The 21,040-nt window shown below is 42.8% G+C and overlaps 1 protein-coding gene across 1 annotated transcript; it reads right to left on the bottom strand.

Annotated features, from left to right (window-relative positions):
- Positions 1–1,858: 1,858 nt before the first annotated feature.
- Positions 1,859–20,795, bottom strand: LOC139409841 (DEP domain-containing protein 1B-like). The gene is made up of 11 exons (XM_071155227.1): positions 20,693–20,795; positions 7,273–7,538; positions 6,208–6,349; positions 5,744–5,871; positions 5,501–5,631; positions 5,319–5,366; positions 4,981–5,121; positions 3,310–3,476; positions 2,971–3,147; positions 2,286–2,471; positions 1,859–2,178 (listed from the first exon to the last, which is right to left on the bottom strand). Exons 1-11 carry the CDS (start codon positions 20,738–20,740, stop codon positions 2,014–2,016), a joined length of 1,599 nt encoding a protein of 532 aa, XP_071011328.1. The 5' UTR covers positions 20,741–20,795; the 3' UTR covers positions 1,859–2,013.
- Between the last annotated feature and the right edge of the window lie 245 nt (positions 20,796–21,040).

Below are 21,040 nucleotides of genomic sequence, written 5' to 3'. Positions count from 1 at the left end.
CGCCTTATCTCAGTTCACTGGTCACGATGGCAACACGCGCTCGAGCAGGTGTATCTCACTGATCATCCCTAAAGCCAACACCTCATTTGGCCGCCTTTCGTTCCAGTTCTCTGCTGCCAGTGACTGGAACAAATTGCAAAAATCGCTGAAGTTGGAGACTTTTATCTCCCTCACCAACTTCAAACATCTGTTATCTGAGCAGCTAACCGATCACTGCAGCTGTACATAGTCTATCGGTAAATAGCGCACACAATTTTCCTACCTCATTCCCCATACTGTTTATATTTATTTACTTTTATGCTCTTTTGCACACCAATATCTCCATCTGATCATGTATCACTCCAGTGTTGTTAATCTGCAAAATTGTAATTATTCGCCTACCTCCTCATGCCTTTTGCACACAATGTATATAGACTTTTTTTTCCTACTGTGTTATCGACTTGTTAATTGTTTACTCCATGTGTAACTCTGTGTTGTCCGTTCACTGTGATATTTGTGCATCTGTAACTTTCATCATTATTCACTATCAATAATCATGGTAGTATCCACATGGTAGCCTAGTGGTTAGAGAGTTGGACTAGGAACCGGAAGGTTGCAAGTTCAAACCCCCGAGCTGACAAGATCTGTCGTTCTGCCCCTGAACAGGCAGTTAACCCACTGTTCCTAGGCTGTCATTGAAAATAAGAATTAGTTCTTAACTGACTTGCCTGGTCAAATAAAGGTAAAATTAAAATGTAGAAGTGTTTAGAAACATTCTATTCTTCATATTTACAATAAAAGTGACTCCAAAATGACAATACATTATTTACCATGAATTTCTATTGGGCACAAATAATCAGAAACACAACCAAAACGAACAGCAAATGCATTCAACAAATGTGTAGTCACAAGCTTGACGTAATCATTGCGTGCTTTGAATATGGTACCAAATACTAAACTTGACTACTTTAATACACGTGAATTTGTTCCAATACTTTTGGTTCCCTAAAATGGCATGAAAATACACTCACATTTTTAGCTGACAGTCTGCACTTTAACCCCAAAGTCATTGTATCATTTAAAATCCAAAGTGCCGCAGTACAGAGCCAAAACAACAACAAAAAATGGTCACTGTCCCAATTGGTTTGGAGCTCACTGTAAATGGCCAATTGAAATGCATGACGCAAAAAAAAAAATTGTGTTCACTTGGTGGGGAAAAAAACATGGGCCTCCCGAGTGGTGCAGCGGTCTAAGACACTGCATCACAGTGCTAGAGGCGTCACTACAGACCCAGGTTTAATCCGGGGCTGTATCACAATCAGCTGTGATCGGAAGTCCCATAAAGCGGCGCACAATTGGCCCAGCGTCGCCAGGGTTAGGGGAGGGTTTGGCACATCACGCTCTAGCGACTCCTTGTCACGCGCCTGCAGGCTGACCTGGTCGTCAGTTGAACGGTGTTTCCTACAACACATTGGTGCGGGTGGCTTCCGGGTTAAGCGGACGGGTGCTAAGAACCATGTTTCGGAGGACGCATGACTCGACTTTCACCTCCCGAGCCCATTGGGGAGTTGCAGCGATGAGACAAGATCGAAATTGGGGAGAAAAAGGGGGTAATTTTTGTTTCATTTTTAAAAACCAGTTTAAACATGGCACACACATTTCTAATTCTACCTGTAGTGACCAATTCTATGGGCCTGTTATGCATGATAATTTCCAGTCACTGTTTAATTGGCTAACACAAGCTGCCCTTTATGGATTCCTAGCATCCTCTTCTTAGTTTAACAGTAGTTTCTACTATACTTCTCTTCTTAGTTTAACAGTAGTTTCTACTATACTTCTCTTTTTAGTTTAACAGTAGTTTCTAGTATAGTAAGTCAAATTGGCAACACTATTCCATCTATTGCCACTTTACCCCTGTGAATTCTATTCTCATTGACCTGCTGTGGAATAAGCTCCAAACACTCCAACACACATAATCCTCCCTGTCTCCTGGCCACACTGTAGAGGTCAGACGTGCAGAGTCAGAGGTGAGAGTTAGGTCCTAAAGCTCCAACTCCTTTGGAAAGGCTGGAATGGTTTCTTTAGGGTTAGGAGCATGAGCTGGGGTTTGAGCCGTGGTGCTTTCTCTGGTAAGACGGCAGCCTTGCTCTCCGCTGTGGGGAACCGCCTGCGGTAGATCTCCGGATAGGACTTCTGGAACTAAAGAATGGTAAGACGATTAGTTTACAGAGCGCCAGTAGGCTGGAGTTTGATCAATCCTGCCCTAGCAAAGTTAATATAGGGAAAGAGATCTTCTTCGAGTGTACCTGTTTGAGTCTCTTCCTCTTGTCCTTGGCTGAGAGCTCAGTGTCGGCGATGAGGCCCTCCAGCAGCTCCTGCATGGGCCCCTGGGAGCTGGAGACTCTCTGCTCCTCAAACTCTGCCCTGCTAATCTTCCTGCAGTACGACGGAGACACCAGGGAGGCGTCTGTATCGGCTCCGGCATACTTTATCTGGGGGTAGAGAAAGTGAGAGATGAAAAATACTTATTGGTCTGGGGTTGATGGAGGGAGAGGCTGTTAAGAATCCTGCATGTTCAATGAAAATCCATAGAGATTGAGTTGATGTAACTGGTAGGTAAACGTAAATATATAAAAGTGATCATAGTATAGTAAGTCATGACATTAGATAGCTGTTATTAAATTATCAGTCGCACTTGAACCCAGTATAGTGACAAAGCTTGAGAAATCAAACAATCACCACCACACCAAGGGTGAAACGAAAGCACACCCTTTCACATATCAACATACACCAGTTGACCAGGGTCGTGTTCATTAGGCACCAAATTGAAGAAAACGGGCCTAAAATGGAGAGGAATTATCTGGATTTGTCCCATGAGAAATGCAAATGTTCTTTTTCCATTGCGTGCCCTAATGAACACGACCCAAGACAGGCTGTCAGTGTACTTTCTCTGGGTTTGTAAAAACTACGCTATGACCGAGTCAGGCTGACCTGTACCCTCCTGAGGTGGGAGAGGTGATCATCCACATGTCTGTGCAGGTTAGAGGGCACCCTGAGGACACTGCCGTGGTGCTCCATCATGAAGGTGACCAGCTTGGTGGCCAGAAGCTCGTCCAGGTCCACCTCCTCTGCAGAGCCCAGGATGCAGCGCGAGAATGTCTGCACCATCTGACCACGAACAACAAGTGGGGAGTGAATACAGAAAAATACAGTCACTTACTATAAAGAGCTTTGAAACATAGTGGGAAAATCCATATAACTGCAAGCCCTCCATAACAACGATGGACTCCACCGTAGACTCCATAAGTTACGATGGAAAGTAGTTTGTACCAGGGTGCGTGTTGCTATGGCATCGTTAAGCGGTGGAAGGGCGGGGTTCTGGCAGACCCTGGCCATGAGGCGGAGGAGCAGCTGGAGTCTGCGGCGGTTGGCCGGTGGCAGGAGGAGGCTGCACACCTGGAGGGCCTCTGCTGCCACCTCTTTCTGCTGCAGCAGACCTGGGGGAGGAGATGGCTTGAGGTACACAGGACCTTCCCTGGCATTGCATCTATCCGTCTCTCATGTGGTTGAGATACAATTTTGTTGGACTGTTTATTACTTCCTTCCGTGGCCTCCAATTGCTCTTAAATACAAGTAAAACTAAATGCATGCTCTTCAACCGATCGCTACCTGCACCTACCCGCCCCGACCAGCATCACTACTCTGGACGGTTCTGACTTAGAATACGTGGACAACTACAAATACTTAGGTGTCTGGTTAGACTGTAAACTCTCCTTCCAGATCCATATCAAACATCTCCAATCCAAAGTTAAATCTAGAATTGGCTTCCTATTTCGCAACAAAGCATCCTTCACTCATGCTGCCAAACATACCCTTGTAAAACTGACCATCCTACCAATCCTCGACTTTGGCGATGTCATTTACAAAATAGCCTCCAATACCCTACTCAACAAATTGGATGCAGTCTATCACAGTGCAATCCGTTATGTCACCAAAGCCCCATATACTACCCACCATTGCGACCTGTACGCTCTCGTTGGCTGGCCCTCGCTTCATACTCGTCGCCAAACCCACTGGCTCCATGTCATCTACAAGACCCTGCTAGGTAAAGTCCCCCCTTATCTCAGCTCGCTGGTCACCATAGCATCTCCCACCTGTAGCACACGCTCCAGCAGGTATATCTCTCTAGTCACCCCCAAAACCAATTCTTTCTTTGGCCGCCTCTCTTTCCAGTTCTCTGCTGCCAATGACTGGAACAAACTACAAAAATCTCTGAAACTGGAAACACTTATCTCCCTCACTAGCTTTAAGCACCAACTGTCAGAGCAGCTCACAGATTACTGCACCTGTACATAGCCCACCTATAATTTAGCCCAATCAACTACCTCTTTCCCAACTGTATTTAATTTATTTATTTTGCTCCTTTGCACCCCATTATTTTTATTTCTACTTTGCACATTCTTCCATTGCAAAACTACCATTCCAGTGTTTTACTTGCTATATTGTATTTACTTTGCCACCATGGCCTTTTTTGCCTTTACCTCCATTCTCACCTCATTTGCTCACATTGTATATAGACTTGTTTATACTGTATTATTGACTGTATGTTTGTTTTAGTCCATGTGTAACTCTGTGTCGTTGTATCTGTCGAACTGCTTTGCTTTATCTTGGCCAGGTCGCAATTGTAAATGAGAACTTGTTCTCAACTTGCCTACCTGGTTAAATAAAGGTAAAATAAAAAATGTATAAACCAAATGGTCCACGATTGTTTGCCCAACTTAAATATGGTAAGGCAAGGCTACAGTAAGAGTTCTGTGTGGCCCTGAAGTGTTCCGTTTACATTTAGCCACATAACAGCCACAGCGCTTCCTCTTCTACCTCACAAAGTGGCTATAGATCCGATTTTATATATTTAACTGATAACAGAAATAATGCAATGCTTCCTCTTCAGGAGTAGTGGTGTTTTCCACTATCATTGTTGTAAGTTGACACATTACTCACTGAGAATGTTGACAAAGACTTCATAGAGCTGGAAGGTCAACAGGGGCTCTTTGAGTCTCTGGAAGTACTCAGCCACCGTACGGAGCACATCACGCTCAAAGCCTGGGTACATGGGCTGCTTGGTCTCCCTACCGTTGGGCCCTAAAGAAGAGAGAGATTTAAGCCTAACTGTATATACAAAACAAGAAGACCCAAAGCAAACATGAGCAGATGTGTCTTGCTGTATTGGTAAGAGCACAAAACCTTACATACTGCAGCTAATTAGTAACAAAGCTGAACCCAAAGCAGATGTCTAAATGATAAGAGGATAGGTTTATTATCAGTATAGCTTTACTCACAGTTGGCTAGGCACTTCATTGCTGATAGAACCCAATAGGGCATGTCCTCTAGTAATGCAAAACATGAGAAAATATCAAATAAAGTTAGGCTAAATTCTAAAATATAGTTTTAGTTATTAATGTTAATATTATACAGTAATAGTCATGAGCAATGTTACAGAATGACTGCAAAAGTTACATACCTGCTTTGTTCTTCACAATAACTATTCCTGTTTTATTGACACTGAATACGTTGTGAATTATATGCTTTGCATTCACGTGTTTGGGATCCAACACTCCATCCATTGTCTTCAGACCCAGCACTCTCTGCAAACTAAAACGGTTGTAAAAGGAAAAGCAACGACACACACACACACACACACAGTGACCAACAAGCGCGAGTCCATGGTGTGTGGTGGTGTGTGGTTGGATAGCTAGCTACGTACTGTGCGATTGTCATTTTCTTCCAGATTTGGTCGACTTGCTTGGGGGTGATGTCACTCCTACGTATGATTTTGCACTCGTGCACCTCTCCAATGGCTATGCTGTGTCTCTTGTTCCACGTCTCTGAGTTCTGAGGAAAATCCAAAACATAGAAAACTATGACACCAATGGAACCCTAAAATACTGTATTTTTGTCCCGCTGGGACCACCAATACAAAAGATATATGCACACATAACTTAAGTCACGTTGGATACAAGTGTCTGCTAAATGGCATTCATTATATTATTATTAGTACATTTTAACATGTTTCACAGTTTCTAAGTGCGTGAGTATAATACTAATTACTACATATTGTTGTGCCATCTCTAAAATAAAATAATTTTAAAAGGGTCAGTGAAAACAGCAACAGCTAACTGTAAAGTTAAACAGCTGTACCAGCCCTTGGCCTCTCTCAGTATCTCTCACCAGGATCAGAGACTTCATGGGGATCTTCTCTGGCTGCGGCAGTTCCTCGTAGTCGTCCCAGCGGATGAGGCGGGGCAGGTCGCAGTTCTCTGACACTGGGGTCCGCTGGGGCAGGGGCTTCAGGGGGGACGTAGGAGGGAACCTAGGGTCACAGAGGAGGGAAGTCAGGGGTATGAACAAATGAGGACAGACAACTCTGACCGGCAGCCCTTCCACACATTCATGCACATTTTAGGACCACAGGAGTTCAGATGTCTTTATCTGCTCAATATCTCCTTAGACCACATAAAAGCAGACAGGGTCATTTCATGTCATGTGCGCATTGGCCCTTTTTTAAATTAATTTTTACCACGTTTTCTCCCCAATTTCGTGGTATCCAATTGTTTTTAGTAGCTACTATCTTGTCTCATCGCTACAACTACGGGCTCGGGAGAGACGAAGGTTGGAAGTCATGCGTCCTCCGATACACAACCCAACCAAGCCGCACTGCTTCTTAACACAGCGCGCATCCAACCCGGAAGCCAGCTGCACCAATGTGTCGGAGGAAACACCGTGCACCTGGCAACCTTGGTTAGCGCGCACTGCGCCCGGCCCGCCACAGGAGTCGCTGGTGCGCGATGAGACAAGGATATCCCTACCGGCCAACCCCTCCCTAACCCGGACGACGCTATGCCAATTGTGCGTCGCCCCACGGACCTCCCAGTCGCGGCCGGTTACGACAGAGCCTGGGCGCGAACCCAGAGTCTCTGGTGGCACAGCTGGCGCTGCAGTACAGCGCCATTAACCACTGCGCCACCCGGGAGGCCGCATTGGCCTTTTTTTGACACATTATTTTGCCTGCCTACTTCTCTCATAGAGCGTTGGGCCAGTAAGCAGACTGGGTGAAAAACAAATTGTATCTGTCGATGTGGGCTTGAGCATAGCACCTAATTGCTCCTGTAAAAATCACTTTTGATAAGAGCGTCTGGTATATTACCAAAATGTAAATATGCAGCAAAAAACCTTAGTACCATGAAAGGCAATGACATTGAAAACACACACAACCCAATAACAGGACATCATCACCTGTAGACTTGACCACTGTCCTCAAAGTCTTCTTTACCATAGCGGCCCTTGACATCCTCAACGACGTGGTTCTTCATGAATTTCCTGAGCAGTTGCAGGGTCTGGTACCGGGTCACCTCTGGCCCAAAGTTATGGTTTCGCTTCAACAGCTCATGTAGCCAATCAACGGCCTCAGATCCAGTGAAGCTGTTGTCATAGCTACGGAAGTATGCCCAGTGTCTTTTCAGAGGCATGCCTCCACGGAAGAGCTTGATAGTTTCATTCCACTGCAGGACAGAGATCCATTCAAGAGTTTTATTTAACACATATTTAGTGTTAGTAATGTGCTATGATGATGACTTACATCCTGTTTTTTAACAAATAGCCTAGCCAGTAACACCACAATCTCTACTTTCACATGGGGCATGTCAAATATAGGCCTAAATAACAAACTACATTCATATGTAAATACATGCAGGGATATCAGTGGCTTACAATTGGCAATCCAATCATCCATTCCCCTCCCTTGTAACTATTCCCCAGGTCGTTGCTGTAAATGAGAATGTGTTCTCAGTCAACTTACCTGGTAAAATAACAGTAAAATAGAAATAAAATAAATCATGCCCATTGAAGCTTAGGGAGCACATACTCCTCAGTTTAATACATGAAGCAACAGCTAGAGTGCTAGATCTCTCTATATACACAAACAGTACCAGTCAAAAGTTTGGACACACCTACTCATTCAAGGATTTTTCTTTATTTGTACTATTTTATACATTGTAGAATAGTGAAGACATCAAAACTATGAAATAACACTTTCATTTTTAAATTTCACCTTTATTTAACCAGGTAGGCAAGTTGAGAACAAGTTCTCATTTACAATCGCTACCTGGCCAAGATAAAGCAAATCAGTTGACACATACAACAACACAGAGTTACACATGGAGTAAAACAAACATACAGTCAATAATACAGTAGAAAAATAAGTTTATATACAATGTGAGCAAATGAGGTGAGAAAAGGGAGGTAAAGGCAACAAAAAAAAGGCTGTGGTGGTGAAGTAAATACAATATAGCAAGTAAAACACTGGAATGGTAGACTTGCAGAGGAAGAATGTGCAAGGTAGAGATGGGGTGCAAAATAAATAAATAACAGTAGGGGGAGAGGTAGTTGTTTGGGCTAAATTATAGATGGGCTATGTATAGGTGCAGTAATCTGTGAGCTGCTCTAACAGCTGGTGCTTAAAGCTAGTGAGGGAGATAAGTGTTTCCAGTTTCAGAGATTTTTGTAGTTCATTCCAGTCATTGGCAGCAGAGAACTGGAAGGAGAGGCGGCCAAAGGAAGAATTGGTTTTGGGGGTGACCAGAGAGATATACCTTCTGGAGCGCGTGCTACAGGTGGGTGCTGCTATGGTGACCAGTGAGCTGAGATAAGGGGGGACTTTACCTAGCAAGGTCTTGTAGATGACCTGGAGCCAGTGGGTTTGGCGACGAGTATGAAGCGAGGGCCAGCCAACGAGAGCGTACAGGTCGCAGTGGTGGGTAGTATATGGGGCTTTGGTGACAAACGGATGGCACTGTGATAGACTGCATCCAATTTATTGAGTAGGGTATTGGAGGCTATTTTGTAAATGACATCGCCGAAGTCGAGGATCGGTAGGATGGTCAGTTTTACAAGGGTATGTTTGGCAGCGTGAGTGAAGGATGCTTTGTTGCGAAATAGGAAGCCAATTGTAGATTTAACTTTGGATTGGAGATGTTTGATGTGAGTCTGGAAGGAGGTTTTACAGTCTAACCAGACACCTAGGTATTTGTAGTTGTCCACATATTCTAAGTCAGAACCGTCCAGAGTAGTGATGTTGGACGGGCGGGCAGGTAGCGATCGGTTGAAGAGCATGCATTTAGTTTTACTTGTATTTAAGAGCAATTGGAGGACACGGAAGGAGAGTTGTATGGCATTGAAGCTCGTCTGGAGGGTTGTTAACACAGTGTCCAAAGAAGTGCCAGAAGTATACAGAATGGTGTCGTCTGCGTAGAGATGGATCAGAGACTCACCAGCAGCGAGAGCGACATCCTTGATGTATACAGAGAAGAGTCGGTCCAAGAATTGAACCCTGTGGCACCTCCATAGAGACTGCCAGAGGCCCGGACAACAGGCCCTCCGATTTGACACACTGAACTCTAAGAGAAGTAGTTGGTGAACTAGGCGAAGCAATCATTTGAGAAACCAAGGCTATAGAGTCTGTTGATGAGGATGTGGTGATTGACAGAGTCAAAAGCCTTGGCCAGGTCAATGAATACGGCTGCACAGTATTGTTTCTTGTCGATGGCGGTTAAGATATTGTTTAGGACCTTGAGCGTGGCTGAGGTGCACCCATGACCAGCTCTGAAACCAGATTGCATAGCGGAGAAGGTATGGTGGGTTTCGAAATGGTCGGTAATCTGTTTGTTGACTTGGCTTTCGAAGACCTCAGAAAAGGCAGGATAGATATAGGTCTGTAGCAGTTTGGGTCAAGAGTGTCCCTCCCTTTGCTTTCCAATCTTTGGGAATCTCAGACGACACGAAAGAGAGGTTGAACAGGCTAGTAATAGGGGTTGCAACAATTTTGGCAGATAATTTTTTAAAGAAAGAGTCCAGATTATCTAGCCCGGCTGATTTGTAGGGGTCCAGATTTTGCAGCTCTTTCAGAACATCAGCTGACTGGATTTGAGATAAGGAGAAAAGGCTTGGGCGAGTTGCTGTGGGGGGTGTAGTGCTGTTGACCGGGGTAGGGGTAGCCAGGTGGAATGCATGGCCAGCCGTAGAAAAATGCTTATTGAAATTCTCAATTAACATGGATTTATCGGTGGTGACAGTGTTTCCGATCTTCTGTGCAGTCGGCAGCTGGGAAGAGGTGTTCTTATTCTCCATTCTACAGTGTCCCAGAACTTTTTTGAGTTTGTGTTGCAGGAAGCAAATTTCTGCTTGAAAAAGCTAGCCTTGGCTTTTCAAACTGCCTGTGTATGGTTTCTAGCTTCCCTGAAAAGTTGCATATCACGGGGGCTCTTCGATGCTAATGCAGAACGCCATAGGATGTTTTTGTGTTGGTTAAGGGCAGTCCGGTCTGGAGAGAACCAAGAGTTCTGTTCCTGGTTCTAAATTTCTTGAATGGGGCATGCTTATATAAGATGGTGAGGAAGGCATTTAAAAAAAATAACCAGACATCCCCTACTGACGGGGTGAGATCAATATCCTTTCAGGATACCCCGGCCAGGTCGATTAGAAAGGTCTGCTTGCTAAAGTGTTTCAGGGAGCGTTTGACAGTGATGAGTGGAGGTCGTTTGACCGCTGACCCATTACAGATGCAGGCAATGAGGCAGTGATTGCGGCAGGGTAGCCTAGTGTTGGACTAGTAACCGAAAGGTTGCCTGTTCAAATCCCCGAGCTGACAAGGTACAAATCTGTCGTTCTGCCCCTGAACAGGCAGTCAACCCACTGTTCCTAGGCCGTCATTGAAAATAAGAATTTGTTATTGCCTAGTTAAATAAAGGTCAAATACATTTTACAAAATAAAAATAAAAAATAATTTAAAAATATAAAATTACAAATATTTAAAAAAAAAAATCGCTGAGATCTTGGTTGAAAAGAGCAGAGGTGTATTTAGAGGGCAAGTTGGTTAGGATGATATCTATGAGAGTGCCCGTGTTTACGGATTTGGGGTGGTACCTGATAGGGTCATTGATAATTTGTGAGAGATTGAGGGAGATTGAGGAGTAGGATAAGGGTACGGCTAAAAGCTATGAGAATTGGTCGTCTAGAACGTCCGGAACAGAGCGTAAAAGGAGGTTTCTGGGGACGATAAAATAGCTTCACGGTATAATGTACAGACAAAGGTTTGGTAGGATGTGAATACAGTGGAGGTAAACCTAGGTATTGAGTGATGATGTGAGAGATAGTCTCTAGAAACATCATTGAAATCAGGTGATATCATCGCATGTGTGGGTGGTGGAACTGAAAGGTTGGATAAGGTATAATGAGCAGGGCTAGAGGCTCTACAGTGAAATAAGCCAATAAACACTAACCAGAACAGCAATTGACAAGGCATATTGACATTAAGGAGAGGCATGCTTAGTCGAGTGATCATGAGGGTCAAGTGAGTAGTGAGGTTGGTTGGGGTCACGGCGATCCAGACAGCTAGCCGGGCCATCGGTAGCAGATAGCAGCCGATAAGACAGCTAACGATTAGCGGACCGCAGATGGGCATTCAGGTAACGTCGTAACGGAGGGGCCAGTTGGATAACTCCCTCGGGCAGATAACGTTGGTAGTCCAGTCGAAGGCCAGGTGTGGCTCCGCATCGGCAGTAAAACGGGTCCGGATAGGTGATTGTAGCCCAGGAGTGGCTGATGGAACTCTTCAGCTGGCTAGCTCCGGAATAATTGATGTTTGCTCCGAGATCCAGGTGTAAATATGGAATCAATGTAGTAACCAAAAAAAAGTGTTATACAAATCAAAACATTTTATATTTGAGATTCTTCAAAGTAGCCACCCAAAGTAGCCGTCCAACTCATCCAAAACCATCTCAAATTGGATTGAGGTCGGGTGATTGTGGAGGCCAGGTCATCTGATGCTGCATTCCATCACTCTCCTTCTTGGCCAAATACCCTTTACACAGCCTGGCAGTGTATTGGGTCATTGTCCTGTTGAAAAACAAATGATAGTGGGACTAAGCGCAAACCAGATGGGATGGCGTTTCGCTGCAGAATGCTGTGGTAGCCATGCTGGTTAAGTGTGCCTTGAATTCTAAATAAATCAATGACAGTGTCACCAGCAAAGCACCCCCACACCTCCTCCTCCATGCTTCACGGTGGGAACCACACATGCGGAGATCATCCGTTCACCTACTCTGCGTCTCACAAAGACACGCGTTTGGAACCAAAAATCTCAAATTTGGACTGATCAGACAAAAGGACAGATTTCCACCGGGCTAATGTCCATTGCTCGTGTTTCTTGGCCCAAGCAAGTCTATTCTTATTGGTGTCCTTTAGTAGGAGTTTATTTGCAGCAATTCGACCATGAAGACCTGATTCAATCAGTCTCCTCTGAACAGTTGATGTTGAGATGTGTCTGTTACCTGAACTCTGAAGCATTTATTTGGGCTGCAATTTCTGAGGCTGGTAACTCTAATGAATTTATCCTCTGCAGCAGAGGTAACTCTGGGTCTTCCTTTCCTGTGGTGGTCCTCATGAGAGCCAGTTTCACCATAGTGCTTGATGGTTTTTGCGAATGTTCCGGATTGACTGACCATGTCTTAAAGTAATGATGGACTGTCGTTTTTCTTGGTTATTTGAGCTGTTCTTGCCATAATATGGACTTGGTCAGGACCTGAAGCAAGGATATACCATTTGAAAGGAAACAAGTTTGTGGAAATGTGAAATGAATGTAGGAGAATATAACACATATCTGGTAAAGATAATACAAAGAAAAAACATTTTTTTTTGTACCATTATCTTTGAAATGCAAGACAAAGGCCATAACGTATTATTACAGTCCAGGCGCAATTTAGATTCTGGCCACTAGATGACAGCAGTGTATGTGCAACATTTTAGACTGATCCAATGAACCATTGCATTTCTGTTCAAAATGTTGTATCAAGACTGCCCAAATGTGCCTAATTGGTTTATTGATACGTTTTCAAGTTGATAACTGTGCACTCTCCTCAAACAACAGCATGGTATTCTTTCACTGTAATATCTACTGGAAATTGGACAGTGCAGTTAAATTAACAAGAATTTAAGCTTTCTGCCAATATCAGATATGTCTATGTCCTGGGAAATGTTCTTGTTACTTACAACCTCATGCTAATCGCATTAGCCTACATGAGCTTAACCGTCCCGCGGGGGATTCACCGATCCTGTGGAAGTTAAGTTTTTATGTCTTCACTATTATTCTACAATGTAGAAAATAGTACAAATAAAGAAAAACCCTTAAATGAGTTGGTGTCCAAACTTTTGACTGGTACTGTAGCTAGATCAGGGATGAGCAACTGGCGGAGCGGCCCCCTTTTGTAGGCCCGCGGACCTATAAAAACATAATAATAAATAAATAAATAAATTTTTAGGAACTCAGGTCGGGGTCTCAACTTACTGTTGACAGTTAGAGTAATAGAATACACAAGGTTCATTTTCGAAATTTAGTTGTGCATCAGCAGTCACTCAATTACCCCATGTCTGCTAAAAAAAAGTAGATTCGTAAGTTAGTGTAGCAGCCAGCTATCTAAACTTGTAGAAAGCATGGTAGAATTAAGGACCGGGGTTTGGCTCATTGATCACCAGTTATCATATCAAAACCTGCAAACATTTGCTTCCACCCAATGGCAAAATTTCAGGAAATGAGTTATAAAATTGCAACCTTTTCTCTACGCCCCATTGCAAAATGTGTAGAACCGCAATAAATTAACTTTAAAATGTAATTTTTGGGGGATGTGGGTACTCAGACCCCCTACGGCCCCTCATGATGAGTTAAACAATTTTGTGGGCCCCATTCCATCAAAGTTGCCCATCGCTAGATCACGGTAATATACTGTAGCTAACTGTAGCTAACTATGCCTAGATGGAGGACTCTCACATCTATGGCTAGTTTCCCGGACACAGATTAAGCCTAGTTCTGGACAAAAAAAAAACATTTCAATGAGATTCTCCATTGAGCACTAGGACTAGGTTTAATCATTGTCCGGGAAAATGGCCGATAATGTACAAGGATTTAGACTCATGATGGCACATCTTCAAGACCATGTGTAAAAACTATACAAATGGTAGATGAAATTAGACAAACAAGTCAGGGAAATGCGTATTTTAGGTACTTCATCTATCAGGCTTTTATAATATGGGCATTAGGCTACAATTTAAATCAATCCGTGACCATGTTCATTCCCACTACTAGTTAGAAGCAAAACCATTGTTTATAGTGTTTATTTCCTGTCCCCTGGGTTATTAGACTGGCAGCAATTAAAATGATCTCCACAAAACGGTTCATTGACCTTCTGTAAATTAGGGTTAGAGACAATTTTGTTGTTCCATTTAATTCTGTGGTTAGACATGTCAATACAAATATGACAGTCTGCAGTTAATGGCTGTTGGCCAGGGGGTATCTAACCGTGGTAACGTTGGTTGGAGATTCGCCAGACATTCGGACCTTTAAACTTCAATAGCTCACAAACGTTTTGAGCTGCATAGCTCAGGTTAGGCTCATTATAAAAAATATTAAAAAGGTATACAACATTGCACAGGTCTTATTTTTACGATTTTGATCAGTTTCATAATCACATGGCAAAGGACAATGCAACTGGTTGGGGACCGTCAACAAAGTGCATGATCACAATATTACAATTTCAATTGCTCTTCAACCACATGACTTACCAATCTTATTTCCACTTTGTATTATTCCTTATATAGAGAAAGGCATGTTGCGCACCCTTTAGTTCTCATAAAACGATTCCTAGATTAAACATATGTATTTATTTATTTTTTAATCCCTTACAACTCATCAGTTCCTTTAATATGTGATGTAGACACCTCAAACCAACTTTGGAATGTTCAAAGGGACAATTGTTGAATTTCTTTTACCTTAATTTATTAGTTACATTTTGTCCTTTGAATTTCAATAGCTCCTTGATCACATGACCTAGGCACTTCAAATCAACTTAGGAATGTTTGTATTATTCACAGGGTAGGGACACACATTGCATGGCTGCCATGAGTTTCACACAAAAGTAAGACTTTCTACTCTGCAAAGTTGGACCGCCAGGTTTTGGGCATTCTGAATAGTATTGTGTTGAACAGTTTATCAGATTGTCACCTCTTATTTGGACTAACGCAATGCTCATCTCTATAGCCTCTCTGTCAACCCTCTTCAATATGTTCACAATTCTGTTTCTTCAGTGCTCACCAAGAAGGGTACACCATTTTGGCATCACCATTATGTCTCAATCCGTTTGCAGGCATTCTGATGGGCTGGCATGGGGAGGGAAAATTCTCCCTCCTCTGGGTCCTTACCTGACGTTATGGTATAAAGTAAGGCTGCAGACTGAAGCGTTGGATAAGTTTGCAGGCAACTTCTTACCATTGTGCATATTATCTGAATGCTTACAAGACATTTGTTCACTCTATCCTTGGATCCTTAATTTCAAACCACTGGGACCCGAAAATTCCCTAATCCACACCAAAACCTGGGAAAACATCCACTCTCCACCAACTCCCCTGCTCACCTACAAACCTCTCCATGTCCTGGCTCTTTCTTACCTCTCTGACATGCTGCACACCTAAATACCTTCCTTTTCACCCCCAACACCAGACTCCTGGCCACTGGAGACCTTGTCTTCAGTGACTTCAGCTCAGCTGCAGTCCTCTGAAACTCCTGGAACATCCATCAACTATTTGCATTTGTAAAACCAGACTGACAAACCATCTCTTCAGACAACACCTATGTTACACTCCAATAATAACCCAGTCTCGTTAGATGTTTTGACTACAACCAAAACGTGATCATTTTACTCCAGTGCTGGTCTGCTGGCTTCCTGTTAAGGCTCAATGTTTTACTGTTAACATACAAAGCATTGCATGGACTTGCTTTTACTTATCTCTGATTTGGTCCCACCGTACATATCTACAGTACATATGTTCTACAGTCATAAGACAAAGGCCTCCTTATTGTCCCTAGAATTTGTAAGGAAACAGCCGGAGGCAGGGCTTTCTCCTATTGAGCTCCTCTTTTATGGGATGCTCTGTCGATCCATGTGAGAGACGCAGACTCTGTCTCAACCTTTAAGTCTTTACTGAAGACTCGTCTGTTCAGGAAGTCCTATGATTGAGCGTAGTCTGGCTCAGGGGAGCGAAGGTGAACGGGAAGTCACTGGAGAGAGGAACCACCCTTGCCGTCTCTACCTGGCCGGCTCCCCACTCTCTCTTGGGATTCTCTGCCTCTGCACCTATTACGGAGTCTGTGTCACTGGTTTATTCATGCTGTCCTATGTTTTCCCTATAAGGACGCATCACATCATGCCAGGCTTTGCTCGCTACACTCGACTCCCTTGGGTGGGTTGAGTCACAGACGTGATCTTCCTGTCCGGTTTGGCTTACCCTAGGGTTAGTGCGGTAGGGGAGATCTTCCCGGGCTATACTCGGACTTGTCTCAGGGTAGTAAGTTAGTGGTCTGTTGATTTCCCCTGAGTGGTGTGGGAGCTGTGCTTTGATGTTTATCCTGCTTGATTGGCCCTGTCTGGGAGTCATTTTGGACGGGGCCAGTGTCGCCCAACCCCCACCCGTTTCAGTCTCAAGTATATATCCTACAATAGCCTATGTGCCGGGGGTCTAGGGTCAGTCTGTCCAATCTGGTGTACTGTGTGATCTTAGGATAGGATAATTTGAGGAAGCATACCTAAGGCCATACCGTACACAAGATAGGATAGGAGAATTTGAGAGCGCATGCCTATCTGGTGTACTGTGTGAAGGCTGATTTCATTACCTCAGCTGACCCTCAATTGAGAACAGGTAGAGAGGTTCAGCATTTTCAATTACTTAGGGGCTATTACAGACAAAAGCCTCAACTTCACTGAAAACAAAGTACATTTGACACTTTCCCATGTAGTTCCCACAATCCTGCAGAGCTATTACACCTGCCACATCAAGCTGAGGAAGTCAGTCTGGGGTCTGCTGTCTGAGGCCACCTGTTACATCAAGCTGAGGAAGTCGGTCTGGGGGTTTGCTGTCTGAGGCAACCTGTTACATCAAGCTGAGGAAGCCAGTCTGGGGTCTGCTGTCTGAGGCAACCTGTTACATCAAGCTGAGGAAGTCAGTCTGGGGTCTGCTGTCTGAGGCAACCTGTTACATCAAGCTGAGGAAGTCAGTCTGGGGTCTGCTGTCTGAGGGCAACAGTGCTCAGGCCTTAAGAGGCTGTATGACACACAGGCAAGGAAAAAAACACAAATAGCAGCGGACTCAAATCACAATCAGTGTGGTTTCTTCCAGAGCCTGCCCTTTAGTCTAATATACGCTAAGTACACCAACATTCATGACTGAGGCAGGGGCAGCTTCATTCCCACTGCTCAATTATAATTTTCGATAGTTAAATTTTTTACTTTAGGCCAAGGACCTAAGAAAATATGGTGAAAAATAATACATTTTTCAGAAAACCAAAGGGTGTGCAACGTGCCTCTATGTAAGGAATAATGGACAGTGATGTTGCTAAATCACATGGATACAAATATTTATATAAAAATTGTCTAAGTCAGTGTTCCCCAAACTCGGTCCTCAGGACTCCAAAGGATGCATGGTCAGTTTTTTTGTTGCCCTAGCACTACACAGCTCATTCAAATAATTAAAGCTTGATGATTTGTTTATTATTTGAATCAGCTGTGTATTGCTATGGCAAAAACCAAAACATGCACCCCTTGGGGTCCCGAGGACCAAGTTTGGGAAACAGTGCATTTTGGGGAAACCAAAATCCCTCCCATTTGAACAATACAAAGTTGGTTTGAGGTGCCTGTGTGATCGAAGAGCTATGATTTATTTTATTTTTTTACAAATTTAAATTTATTTACAATATACAGTGCTTCCAGAAAGTATTCAGATCCTGAATTCAATTTTTTTTAAATTGAGATTGTGTGTCACTGGTCTACCCACAATATCAGTGGGATTATGTTGTGGGATTTTATTTATTTGTTTTTACAAATTAGTTAAAAATGAAAAGCTAAAGTATTCAACCCCTTTGTTATTGCAAGCCTAAATAAGTTTTTAAAAATGGCTTAAGTCACATAACTTGCATAGACTCACTGTGTGCAATGGTTAAACATCTTAATGACTACCTCATGTCTGTACCCCACACATACAATTATCTGTAAGGTCCCTCAGTCGAGCAGTGAATTTCAAACAGATTCAACCACAAAGACCAGGGAGGTTTTCCAATGCATCGCAAAGAAGGGCATCAACAAAAAAAAGCAGACATTGAACATCTCTTTGAGCATGGTGAAGTTATTAATCACACTTTGGATGGTGTATCAATACACCCAGTCACTACAAAGATACAGGTGTCCTTCCTAACTCAGTTGCCAGAGAGGAAGGAAACTACTCAGGAATTTCACCATGAGGCCAATTGTGACTTTAAAACAGTTAAGAGTTTAATGGTTGTGATAGGAGAAAACTGAGGATGGATCAACAACATTGTAGTTACTCCACAATACTAACCTAAATGACAGAGGGGGAAAAAGGAAGCATGTACAGGATAAAAATATTCCACAATGTGCATTCTGATTGCAATAAGGCACTAAAGTTAAAAAAATTGTGGCAAAGAAATTAACTTTATGTCCTGAACACAAAGCGTTGTGTTCGGGGCAAATTCAACAAAGTACCACTCTTCATAGTTTCAAACATGGTGGTGGCTGCATCACGTTATGGGTATGCGTGTCATCGGCAATAACTATTTTAAATTATATATATATTTTTTTAATAAATGGAATAGAGCTAAACACAGGAAAAATCCTAGAGGAAAACCTGGTTCAGTCTGCTTTCCACCAGAAACTGAGACAAATGTACCTTTCAGCAGGACAATAACCTAAAACACAAGGCCAAATATACAGTGGAGTTGGTTACCAAGGCGACATTGAATGTTCCTGTATGACCTAGTTACATTTTTTTACTTAAATCGACTTGAACATCTATGGCAAGACTTGAAAATGGCTGTCTAACAATGATCAACCAACTTGAATAATAAAGAATAATGTGCAAATATTGTACAATCCAGGTGTGTAAAGCTCTTAGAAAGCTACCCAGAGAGATTCACAGCTGTAGTCGATACCAAAAGGTGATTATAACATTTATCATACTCCTGAGTCAATACCTTCTGTATTTCATTTAATATATTTTCAAAAATGGCTAAAAACATGTTTTCATTGTCATTATGGGGTATAGTGTATAAGATGGGTGAGAGAGAAAAAAATCTATTTAATCCATTTTTAATTCCAGATGTCACAAAATGTGGAATAAGTCAAGAGGTATAAATACTTTCTAAATGCACTGTATATATATTTTTTTAAATATAGGAATCGTTTGAGAACTAAAGGGTGTGCAACATGCCTAAGGAATACTACAAAGTTGAAATGAGGTTGCTAAGTCAAATTGAAGAGAGAGTCATTTTAAAGTTTCAAATATTTATATAAAATCATGAAAGCGCTTTTTTTTTGTTGCGGAAAATCAAAGGGTGAACAATGTATTTCCCTACATGTGAACATTCCAAAGTTGGGTAGAGGTGTCTAGGTCACATGGTCAAGGAGCTATTGAATTTTAATAAATATACATTTAAACAGAGAATTTTTGGAGAGAACTAAAGGGTCAATCAATCAAATGTATTTATAAAGACATTTTTACATCAACCGATGTCACAAAGTGCTGTACAGAAACCCAGCCTAAAACCCCAAACAGCAAGCAATGCAGAATGAATCAAAGGGTGCGTTCATAAATTCACTCTGGCTATGTACTCAAGTTTCAGAGCACTCATCTGAGTGTGCCAGAGCGCAGAACTACTGATGAATTTACGAACGCGGAACATCCGTTGAATATCTGTCTGTAAACTTCGGCAAAAAAATATTTAATTGTTGCCAGCAGCACAGTTAGTCACCAACGCTCTGGATAACCAGCTCTGCTATAGGGCAAGTAAAATGGTCAGGGTGAGGTATTCTCTCATTTATGTCTGGAAGTAGCTATCAAGCTCGCTAACTTTAGCCAGTTCGCTTAGGTGGTTGACTGCTGTTGAGGTCAGAACGCGCAGATCAACCCTACTCCTCAGCAAGATCGTACATTGCGCTCTAAAATCCCGAGAGCTAAACGCTCTCAATTTAAGAACGGACAATCTGACAACGCTCTGAATTTATGAATGCCTAGAGCGCACTCTGGCACTCCAGAGTGAATTTACTAACGCACCCAAAGTTGAAATGAGGTTGCTAAATCATGTGGTTAAAGCTATTGAAATGTGAATGTTGTGATCATGCACTTCGTTGATGGTCCCTAACTAGTTGCCTTGACGGTGCCACAGACTGCCTACACTTTTGCTGTGTGATTATGAGACTCCGGTCGGGGAATTGGGAAAGTAAGACCTGTGCAAAGTTGTACACATTGTTTCTTTCACAAAGAGCCAAACCTGAAGTTCTGACTGGCAAAGATACCAACTTTACCACGGTGAGAAACCTTGCCAGAGAGCACTGGACAGCCTCGGAACGTTCCTTCTTCAACGCTAGCCAGCCAAGAGCAATATCAATAAATAGTTAGCGTTAGCCAAAAAAACTGTTTTATCCGATTAAACGACAAGAAGTCTTACAACATAACCAACAAGCCATTTGGCAAATGAACATTGCCTATGCAAATGACCACAAAACTGGCTAGCAAACATTACTAGCATTGGACATAATCAACTCACCAACTTCGTTGCCCTGTATGGACCCGGTCCGATCATTTTACCTTCCATTCTGGTCCAATAACACACACAAAAGTTACACAACTTTCATAAACGAGAGATTCTACCAAATATTAATGCAGACTATCGTTACTGCTGAAAACATAACATGCCATTGAGAAGCTAGCCTAGCTACGCCTCGCTGACCAACTTTGAATCTCGAGCGTCACATCTGAGCAATGCGATTGGAGCAGAGACAAGCGAACCCGGTCACATGATACGATGTCCAAATATGGACATACTGTAGCTATGCATTTGTTTAAAAAGAGTTAACAATTTAACAGACGAGTCAACTTGCCCGAGATAAGAGAA

Source organism: Oncorhynchus clarkii, chromosome 5, assembly GCF_045791955.1.
Source record: "Oncorhynchus clarkii lewisi isolate Uvic-CL-2024 chromosome 5, UVic_Ocla_1.0, whole genome shotgun sequence".
Classification (NCBI taxonomy): Eukaryota; Metazoa; Chordata; class Actinopteri; order Salmoniformes; family Salmonidae; genus Oncorhynchus; species Oncorhynchus clarkii.
This window is presented reverse-complemented; position numbering and strand designations above follow the sequence as displayed.

What these genes read in the sequence shown, in the direction of transcription:
- LOC139409841 (XM_071155227.1), bottom strand. Translation starts at nt 20,740, where the DNA reads ATGGAAGGTAAAATGATCGGACCGGGTCCATACAGGGCAACGAAGTTG. An exon ending in CATACAGGGCAACGAAGTTG is followed by an intron (nt 7,539 to 20,692) that starts GTGAGTTGATTA and finishes TCTGTCCTGCAG; the next exon opens with TGGAATGAAACTATCAAGCT. An exon ending in TATTGTGAAGAACAAAGCAG is followed by an intron (nt 5,367 to 5,500) that starts GTATGTAACTTT and finishes TTGCATTACTAG; the next exon opens with AGGACATGCCCTATTGGGTT.